Source organism: Schistosoma mansoni (assembly GCF_000237925.1).
Source record: "Schistosoma mansoni, WGS project CABG00000000 data, supercontig 0169, strain Puerto Rico, whole genome shotgun sequence".
Lineage (NCBI taxonomy): Eukaryota > Metazoa > Platyhelminthes > Trematoda > Strigeidida > Schistosomatidae > Schistosoma > Schistosoma mansoni.
This window is the reverse complement of record NW_017386056.1, coordinates 104,429-114,917: the sequence shown is the minus strand read 5'-3', so window position 1 is coordinate 114,917 and position 10,489 is coordinate 104,429. Positions and strand designations below refer to the sequence as shown.

The 10,489-nt window shown below is 37.9% G+C and overlaps 1 protein-coding gene across 1 annotated transcript; it reads left to right on the top strand.

Moving 5' to 3' along the window:
* Positions 1 to 276: 276 nt before the first annotated feature.
* Positions 277 to 8,904, top strand: Smp_133300 (5'-3' exoribonuclease, putative; the record flags this gene model as incomplete). The annotated part of the gene is made up of 5 exons (XM_018796965.1): positions 277 to 855; positions 2,897 to 3,211; positions 5,046 to 5,553; positions 5,830 to 6,722; positions 8,413 to 8,904. 5 exons carry the CDS (start codon positions 277 to 279, stop codon positions 8,902 to 8,904), a joined length of 2,787 nt encoding a protein of 928 aa, XP_018646822.1.
* Between the last annotated feature and the right edge of the window lie 1,585 nt (positions 8,905 to 10,489).

Sequence of the window (10,489 nt, the reverse complement as noted above, 5' to 3'; positions counted from 1 at the left end):
TAATTCACCCATAAAAAACCTAGGCTACAATCCAAAGTCAAGCAAGATAAATGTGGTGGACATTCGAGACGCAACTCAATCTGAAATTGTTCAGTTATGAACCCTATTTGTCTCACCCTATCCGTCTGTGTCAGCTGTTGTTTGTTAAACCCATTGACTCGTTGCTCATTAATTCTGTTGCGTTTGCATACCCCACGAGTGTGAAGTGATTTATCTTAAAACTGGTATCTGATCAGTTTGTTTCTGCTATTGATCTTTTTTGCAGGTTATTCAATCATGGGTGTCCCAGCCTTTTTCAGATGGCTTAGTATGAAATATCCATCGATTGTTACCCATTGTGTAGAGAAACGTGGGTCTATTTTGGATGATGATGGCAATAGATCACCTGTAGATACGTCGGAGCCGAATCCAAATGGAGAAGAATTCGACAATCTATATTTAGATATGAATGGTATTATCCATCCATGTACGCATCCAGAAAACAAACCAGCTCCAAAAACGGAATCGGAAATGTTTGCAGCTATTTTCGAATACATAGATAGACTGTTTTCTATTGTTCGCCCAAGAAGAGTACTGTATATGGCCATCGATGGAGTGGCTCCACGTGCTAAAATGAATCAACAACGCTCCAGACGTTTTCGAGCAGCCCAAGAGGCGAAAGAAAAACAAATAACTATTGAGCGTTTAAGAAATGAACTAATTGCTAGAGGGGCACATCTTCCACCACCTAAGGAAGAACATTTTGACTCCAATTGTATTACACCAGGAACACCATTTATGTCACGTTTGGCTGTTGCTTTAAGGGGGTATATATATACTCGTTTGACGAAAGATCCAGGATGGAAGAATCTAATGGTTAGTTTACGATTTGATTAGTGTGATGTGTCATGCGATTTTGGTTGTAAATTGAGTTGCTTTACAGTTTGCATATTTATCACAATGGTTTGTAGTTATTGTGTCAGTTAAACTACCTTGAATACATCGGTTAATTTTGTGCTGTTTTATCTTTCATTTGACCATCTCATCACTTGTACATCAGTTTTTCATTGTTTCTTAATATCCTAACCATAAGATTTAATGTTACAACAGTCATTTTTCAAAAGGGTTTAGAATTTCCCTCATCAGATTATATCCGTTTTTCTATAAATTCGGGGTGGTCTCTTTCCATATAATACACTAGAGCCAACTTCATTGCTATTAAATTGATTCATGTAGAATATAGTTATAGCTTTCTGAATTCGTGCCACGACTTTATCAGACATCAACCCACTAAATATGAAGAAACTTTAAAGATTAATACGCCCAACTACTTCGCTCTATCGGTAGCTCAGAGAGTAACATTTTGCGTCTAAGGGGAGAGGAACGCACCCTAAACATGCCTGCATTGTTGCTTGAGGTGTTCAGAAGACTGTGAATTTTGTCGGCGTCTTCACCACATAGAGCTATATCATCTGCATATTTTAAGCTATCAGGTGAATCTCTTGGTGGACCAACCTCCGAAAAGTCAGACGATGAGAGTTTTATCTCTAAAAGTATGTCTAGGACATAGTTAAATAAAAATGAGGAAAGTTAACAAACCTGATGAACACCACGTGAAGTAATCACTTCCGACTACAGTTCGCCATAAGTTCTGACTCGACCATTAACGTTCGAGTAGAGAGCCTATGAAAGGTTAATTTATCTCTTTTGGTACGCCTTTCAATGACAGATACTGTCAAAGAACCTCACGACTAACAGAGTCGGATGCAGCCTTAAGGTCAAGGGATAGAACCATAGTCAGACGTCGAAAATTATGTCTTTGTTCCAGAATCTACCGAATGGTGAATATTTGGTGTATATATCCATATCCAGGTCTAAATCCAGCTTGGTTTTCTCGAGTTTGCTCTTCACGAGTCCTAGTTAAGTGTTGGGTGGTTATTGAGGTCAATATTTTGGACACTATATTAGTCAGACTGGTTCGTCTATGTCTGTCAGAAGAGAATTTTTGTCCTTTCTCATAGACTGGGACGATCAGCGATCAAGACCAGTCAGACGGGATTATATCCAGCTCCCAGATTCTGGCTAAGATTTCAGTCAATCTAATATCTAAAACTGGGTCACCAACCTTAAAGATCTCATGACGTACATTGATGGCAAGGGATTCTGGAGTTGTAACTAAGTATATCTGTTAGCTTATTTGACATAAGGTTCGATATTGAAAGCTTTGGTCATGAGCAAGGGATTCCAGGTGCTGTTAAAGGTATGGTGGCAGTTGTCACTTTTCGGTTCCCCATACTGTGGTAGGATATTTCTTCTTGAGGGACCTAAAATGGAAACAGTTAGGGGTAATCTTAAAGGCCTGAAACTGTGACCACAGAGGCCAACGGACAACTTCTTAAAATTATTAATACCACCTTTTTCATGTGAAACTTTCGATGTGTCAACTTTATATTTCGAAAGACTTTATCGCTGGAGATGGAAATTTGTGTGGATAATATGTGGTGTAGCATTTTAAGGTTGATCTTTCCTAACTTTCCTTTCGTTGTGAGAAGGAAGCTTCACAACAGATGTTAGTTGTCTAAGGGAAATACTCGCTGTTACATCCTTGTACAGTCAACAGTACCGCTTCGCCCTCGGACTATAAGTTGCTGCTTTTTGTCCTACTGTCCTTCAGCCGACCCGCCCTGCATGATAAGACATGGAAGAACATGTGTTCCACCCAATAAAAGCCGATCGAGTCGTCACATTAGGCAAACCCTTCCACCACGTCAAGGTGACAAATACGATCAATTCATTTATAAATGATTTTAGGCCAATGTCGAGTTTTGTAGGGAGATGATTTTTAGTGGTCTCTATGATCTTCAATTTCAAGTTCATTGAATTAATTAATGGTTTATATTTTATTCATTATTTTAAGGTATTCTTGAGTGACGCAAACGTTCCTGGTGAAGGTGAACATAAAATCATGGATTTTATCAGACGACAGAGGAATAATCCAACTCATGACGCCAATACGAAACATTGTTTATGTGGCGCTGACGCTGACCTTATAATGCTTGGATTAGCCACTCATGAACCATATTTTACTATTATTCGTGAAGAGTTTAAACCAAATCAACCAAAACCTTGTGATTTGTGCGGCCAGATGGGTCATGAGATGGAGGACTGCGTAGGTGCTCCAAAAGAAGAAGATTCAAACGAAGGTCCCCCTCCACTACCATCAGGAGATGTGGTATGCTCATTCATTTAAAGATGACTTCATTTGTGTGTTTTAGTTCTACTCTAATTGTTTTTGTTACCCTTTGTTCCGTGAGTTAGTTGCTATAAAGCAACAAGCAAAAGTCAGCTCACATGTTCACAGCTATTTCAGGATGTCAGTAGAGTCTGACCTTAACATTTGTTGTTCATCATTGCCACTTAAAATCCACATTTGTTTCACTATATCGTATATAAATCAACGGACAAGAGTTCATTATATTTTTTTCTAATAATGTTTTATAACAGTGTTCATAAAGTAGGTTTTTGTAGGTTAGTAGTAATAGTTCAACCTACTGACGATTTCTAATCACACTAATTAGCAGTGACAAATCTGTAGGGTCCTAAAATCCATCTGTTAATCATCCTCTTTTTTCAAGTTACTATTTCCATTTGGTTTCAAGTATTTAAATATAACTCTTAAACATGTATTCTTTTGAAAGCTTTACAAGATATGCAATGATTCGATCAGTAAATATATTTTTGTGATAGCTTACTGAGTTACTTCATTCTGAGTTTATTTCTCAAAATTACCTACTTCAGTGACTCTTGCAAACAAGAATCTCACAGTGGTTGAGTGCATTCGAACACTACAATCAATAAATCTTTAGATAAACAAACAAGCATTCCAGAAGCTCAATATGTCTAAAGACCCTCATTTCTGAAGTTTTGTAGTGTCGGTTATTATGTTAAGCCTACATAACATATTCCAGCTTCTGGATAAGCTAATTTGTTCATTCACGTTTTGACCTTGTTTGTTAGTTATTCACTTATCAACCCTGACTGTTTTTATATGAGCGTATGTGTATGTACATCTTATCCTACTCATCACATGTCTGTAGCTTATTTTTGTGTGACTATAAATATCGATTAACACTTGGTTAAATGGAGTTGGCTCACACGCCTTCTCCACCGCGCGTCATTTCGCTTCGCTCTTTTCTATTCGCTTCATCTCTCTTATTCTCTGTCCAGATCAGTGAGTGTACAAAATATGTGTGTTCAAAAATCCATTTTCATGCTTCACTTATTTAATTCCATTATTCACTAACGCGGATTAAGTCGATAGTTATATACAAGGATTGGCTAAATGTATATTTCAATAACATTCACACGATCCAATTGACGTGAAAATGAAGTGCCCCACTAAAGTGTCACCAAAAAAACCTTCAGCACAACTAGTGTACATTTTCCTGATTTCATTTAAATATTTGTTCACTAATTAAAGAGCTCAGTGTGTAACATAATGAAACATCCTGGATTTTTTAGACATCGCGAAAATTTTGCTCATTTCCAAACGTTTCATCTATTGCATTCGTTATTTGGCGAATAAGCGGTACTATCTCGCTGCATGGTGGGCTAAATGGGACAAAGTTGTTGGGTTAAGGTGTTGGTTAACCCGGGTCTTTCAAAAACGAATGATACACCGGTCGACTAGCTTGTGTCCCATTGTTGCCTATTGTTTAGGAAGACGCCTACTTACTCGATAGTAGGCGATGTCAGCATCTCAAAGTCATTCAAAATATTCATTCAGCGTATTTTTCAGTTGAATGAAGTTAGTTGAACCAGATAAATCAGTGTCCTCTCAAAAATTGACTTTTCGGAAAGCCTGACTATACTAACACTAATAAATTTCATATATTACTAGTTCTCGTTCTATGTGTATAAGCTGTTTATCACTTTATATGCAGTGGTTCCTCAAACATGACGTTTTAATGTCACTGTAAGTTGTGAGTTGTTTTAAATATAATGATTATTGTTTTCAAGGTTCCGACGCTTATCCTTGTTCGCCATAAACTTTTATATTTTTGTAGGATTTCATCTTCATTCGCTTGAATGTATTGAGACAATATCTAGCAGAAGATCTGAAGTTGGCTGGCATTACATTTGAATGGGACCTCGAACGAGTCATTGATGATTGGGTTTTTATGTGCTTTTTCGTTGGAAATGACTTCCTCCCCCATCTTCCGAGTTTGGAAATCCGCGAAGGAGCGATTGATCGTTTGATTGATATTTATAAGTCGACAGTCCAAAAAACGGGAGGGTGGTTGACTGATAGTGGACGAGTCAATTTAGAGCGTGTCCAACTTATTATGGTTGATTTGGGAAAGATGGAGGATGAGATCTTCAAAAATCGTCGTGAATCAGAACTACAGTTTCGCAATAGAAAGCGTCAAAATTCATCTGGCAATGGTTATAACAGAAACCAACGTGGTTTCGCTCCACAACGATTGGACCACCACCCATCATTTGAAGTGTCCCAATCTGGTTTTATGGAACCTATTCCCCTAAAAGGACGTCATGGAATAGCACACCCCAAAGGTCACTATACAAATCAAGTTGTTTCTGCTGATGAGTTATTAGCTGCACGACGTTATCAAGGTAGATGTCAAGAAAGTGTTAATTGGGTGGATAGAAATCTAAATAACCTTGAGGCAGCAACAGCACTGAAAGCTATGCTGAAACGCGATAAACCTATTGAAAACAGAACCTCGAATGATGTGAATAGTTTCACTGTTCTTCCGAAAATACCTCGGGTTACTTCTGATAACAACACAGGTCCAAATTGTGTTTCATCCGGTCTCAACAACAGATCAGGTAGTCATCGCGACGATGAGGATGAGATGATGGATGCTGCAGATGAAGTACGGTTTTGGGAAGATGGATGGAGATCACGATATTATCAATCTAAATTCGGAGTTGATCCGACAGATGCACCTGGATTCTGTATCAAAGTCGGTCAAGAATATGCCCTTGGTTTATGTTGGGTCTTAGCCTATTATTACCAAGGTTGTGCTTCATGGGATTGGTATTTCCCATATCATTATGCTCCATTCGCTAGTGACTTCTCCAAAATCTCAGAACTAGATGTTGACTTTTCGAAAAAAGAAACAAAACCGTTTAGACCACTGGAGCAACTTATGAGTGTGTTCCCGGCCGACTCTCGTAGTCACGTTCCTCCAGCGTGGCAGGACTTAATGACCGACCCCGATTCTCCTATAATTGATTTTTACCCAACAGACTTCAAAATAGACTTGAATGGCAAACGATATCTGTGGATGGGTGTAGCTTTGTTACCATTTGTTGATGAGGTTCGTTTGCTGAAGGCCCTGGATGCCCGAAGAAATCTTCTAACAAAAGAAGAAGTCGAAAGAAATGTTCGTGGTTCAGATCAGTTGTTTTGTAGAGCTGATCATCCTGCTGGTCCATTGTTGCATTCCCTATACAAAGTATCAACTGAAAAAGCGGAGAAAGATGATTCGGAAGAACATATCATACCATCTTGGGCGTCTGCAATTGACCCACGTGTTACGTTTGGAATCAGTGGTTTAATCTGGCCTAACAAAACGACTTACTTGCCTGGGAGTCGTGTACCTAGTGCAGTCCCAGGTCATGTTCCTGATTTGAAGGTCTCTGAAGCTGTATCAATATATTTTTCAGATCCCCAATATCCAAAGGGCTTCGTCTTTCCTTCTAAGTTACTTGAATCCGTAAGTTTCTACATGTTGTTATGCTGGAGTTTTTCGACAACCTTCTATTCCTTAAAATCAATTGTCGTCCCCATGTGACACAAATTTGTATAGTAGACTGTTTTACGTCCTTTTTTCCCAATTTTTTTCTCTTTCGTATGTAGCGCAACTGTAGAACAGGTGAAAAACAGATTTAAGCAAGTTATCAAGGCTGGATGTTCATGAATTCAAAAATACTTTTGTAGTGTAATTCTGTTTATTTTATCCCATAGCGTTTTTACGAAATCAGTGGGGCCAAAGCGATCACTCCTTAAAAGAGACTTTTTAAACATTCGTAAATCGAATAAACGATTAGGCTATTGGGGTGTGACTGTAAATCGTTGTGAGTGAAAGTAGCCAGGAACATGAAGCAATCAATAAGTATTGTCTTAGTGACTACTTTGAAAATTGATTTTCAAAATAAGACTAAAGTCAAAAATATGGATCATGAAGTTCTACTCCATTGTACTCATTGTAACACACTCGATTCGAGGTTTGATGATCCATAATACAGATATTTTTACGGTTTCGAGAGATCATACACAGTATGTGTAGTTCACAACATAGCGCATGAATTTGAACGTATAAAGTATAAAATAAAGTATTTGGACGTGTAAAGTATTATATTGTCAATATAGTACTTTACACATCCACGTTTTTAAAAGTTGATACATCTCGAAACAGCTCAGTCAATGTAAATAGAAATTTATTAAGATGAATAAGATTATATGGTTCGGGAAGGTAAAACAATCGGCTGAAAACAAAATGTTTGAAACTTAGGAGATAAAAGGTAAAAAGTAAATGGTTTTACTTAATTAAGTTTGGTTTCAAGCCATATCATCTAAGCCTCCAAATGCCCTGGTACAGCCGAGAGTGGGGAGAGTCAGCTCTCCCTCTTGAAGTGCTCTCACATGGCCATGTGCATGCAACCACTGCCAGGGAAGTCCACTCACTGCCTTCTCTCGGCGGGCATGTTGTTTACGAAAAGCGAATGTCTAGCGCTTTAACTGGGTTGGCGGATACGGAGGATTCACCTGGAGGAGTTGGAAAACCCTGATTTCAAACCCATGGGCTCCAGGATCCTGTTGGTCACTACCTACAATGGGACTGCATCTTACGTTGCTCCACTGCCTTGTGGATTAGACCTTCTGGTGAAAGGCTCCGGGTGTGGCCTCTTAAGAAAACCACCTGCTTCGGTTTGGGCAAACGGGCAGTATCCCAGCCTGCACATAAATCGAATGGTTTATGTAGCGCAGATTTATTTGGTGCCTCCTTGTACCAATGTTTGTGTTTAAATAAAATAAATGTCATCTATGTCCTCCAGTTACAGACTCTCGCCTTTGTAAGGGTCTCAGTGTTTGGCGGGACTACAGTTCTCAAGCCTTGGAATTCCTGTGAATCATAAAAGGGTGTTTTAGCAATCAGGCAATCCACTCGTTTCTTTTGGGATCATCAAAAGTAGATTTCTAACCTTTTATGGCAAATAGTTGTAAAGATTAACAACTGAGAATAGTTTACGGAAACTTTTTCTAGATGTTATACTCTAGTTTAAATACTGATTCCGTTCTGAACTTACATGTGGCTTACAAGACTCATCATATTTCCAATTTTATTTTTAAAAATATTTACCAAACTTGTGATGAGTAAATAGAGTCTTTTCTGCTTCTTAAAGGTTAAAATGCCCCCACCAGTTTATCTTCAACCTCCTCAGCGTGGCAGAGGAAGAGGACGAGGAAGTTTTCGCACTGATGAACATCGTGGACGTTTTAATGCGAATGCAGCTATGCAGTACTATGCTCGAGACAGTTCGTCAGATAGGGAGAATACCGGTAGAGATGTTTATTCAAATTCACCGATGAACAGGATGGTTATGAATTCATTACCGCGATATCAGCGCAGTCGAGGTGGCCACTCACAGTATTCATCTAGATCAGATTGTGGCAAAATAAGTAACATCCCTTCAAATTGGCGACCTGGGTCTTTTAATCGTCATCCTCCTCAAAATGATGCTTATCATCGAGACGGACCTGCCTATCGTCAATCTAGTAGTCATGCATACGCTAATCCGTATTCTGTACATCCTCCAAACTTCAGTACAGGTCTTTCCAATTCAGTCGTTAGGAATAGCCGCCCACCGTGGTTGCTTCCAAATGGTAGAGGTTAATCAAAGCTTTTACTACTTTGTCTCATGTTCATACTACCTTCTTCCTGCATTTTTATCTTTTATTATTATAACAATAGTAGTTGTATATGATGTAGGAGTTATTTTGCGCCTGAACAACATAAATAATAAATTTTTACTCCATTCTGCACCCCTTCTATTTACATCAACATGTATACTAGTAACAGAAAACTTTGATATGGCAATTTGTATAGTGAATATCACTGATCATTTGTCAAACTTTATTTAACAGCTGAGTTGTGTAGTGACATTAAATTATGAAAGACTAATATGATCTTTCCAAATTTCAGTTGTTAATATAAACAATTGATATTCTGTTCCAAAGACTTTTATTAATTTCCTCATTCTTAGTGAATTTTTAAACCGTGATTGTTACGTACTGAACAATTGATCCTCACATGAGACTCGTTTGAACTCCACTGGTCATGGTTTCTCACCAGAATTATCTCTCGAAATCGGTCACTAGTGAGCACATGGTTTTAGTTCTAAATGGATCTATGAACTTCTTGATTATGTTGCTCCTTCTTAAACGGAAATCCGAGTTGTGGTTCGGAGATATTGTATGTGTATGGAAGGTTTTCTAGAAGCCTTTTCTATGGCGTAATGAAGTGTAGTTCATTTTTATATATATCAATGCAGTACATTTTGGACTAACCACACATTAACTTGTTAAGAGGGTCAACCTTGACAAACTGGATCCTAAGTGTAATAAGGAGAAGACGAAAGCACATTGCTGGGGCAGATTTAATGTAAGTACAATGGGTGGGGCTGATTTTTCTTATGGTTTACCTTACTCCCTGTTTCAACGTTATATTGGGCAATAAAGGAAGATGAGTGTTTGTTATCTGCTTTTATTAGGTCATTGGGATTTGTTCGCTTACGTAAACACTTCAACATGTGTTTAGCTACTCCTTTAAGCTACCGCTGCACGTTTAAGTGTATGCGCCCGAAAACACAAGTATTGGGATGTGACTCATTTTTTCACAATTTACTAGGGTTTTCAGTGACTTCGGTTATTTGGTAGTAATGACCATAATTAAACAGCAAGTCCTATGGATAGCCTGTTTAATTGTTCTTTTAGATACATAGCTACACGATTCACTCATAAATGGTAATAGCTGAGTCATTGATATTAGATAAAAGGATTATTATAATTGCTATTAAATATGAAAATGATCTCGGAAATTAACTGTGGGTCAAATGAAGAAGTTATGGAAATCAACAATTATTGGATAAAAGTGTTTGCATACTAATTTTCGACTACTCAATGTCACAATTCTAGAACTCATGTGGAATCAACCTGGAACCTTCAATTTTCATATGTGAACAACTTATTCTGTGATATCTAAATTTAGGGATTGGAATGATGGTGGTTTAAATAGATAAAAGAATATATCTATGTGCTCGTTCACTTCTCTCTACCTTAATGTTTGTCATTAACTTGTGTAACCATATAATAACTTTAAAACGGAATGATATTTTCATCCTTTCCAAGTGTAATTGTAAAATGAGTTAGTTTGTGTAACATCGTCATGTCAACAAGTTGAAAATCCAGCAACTTCTCGTA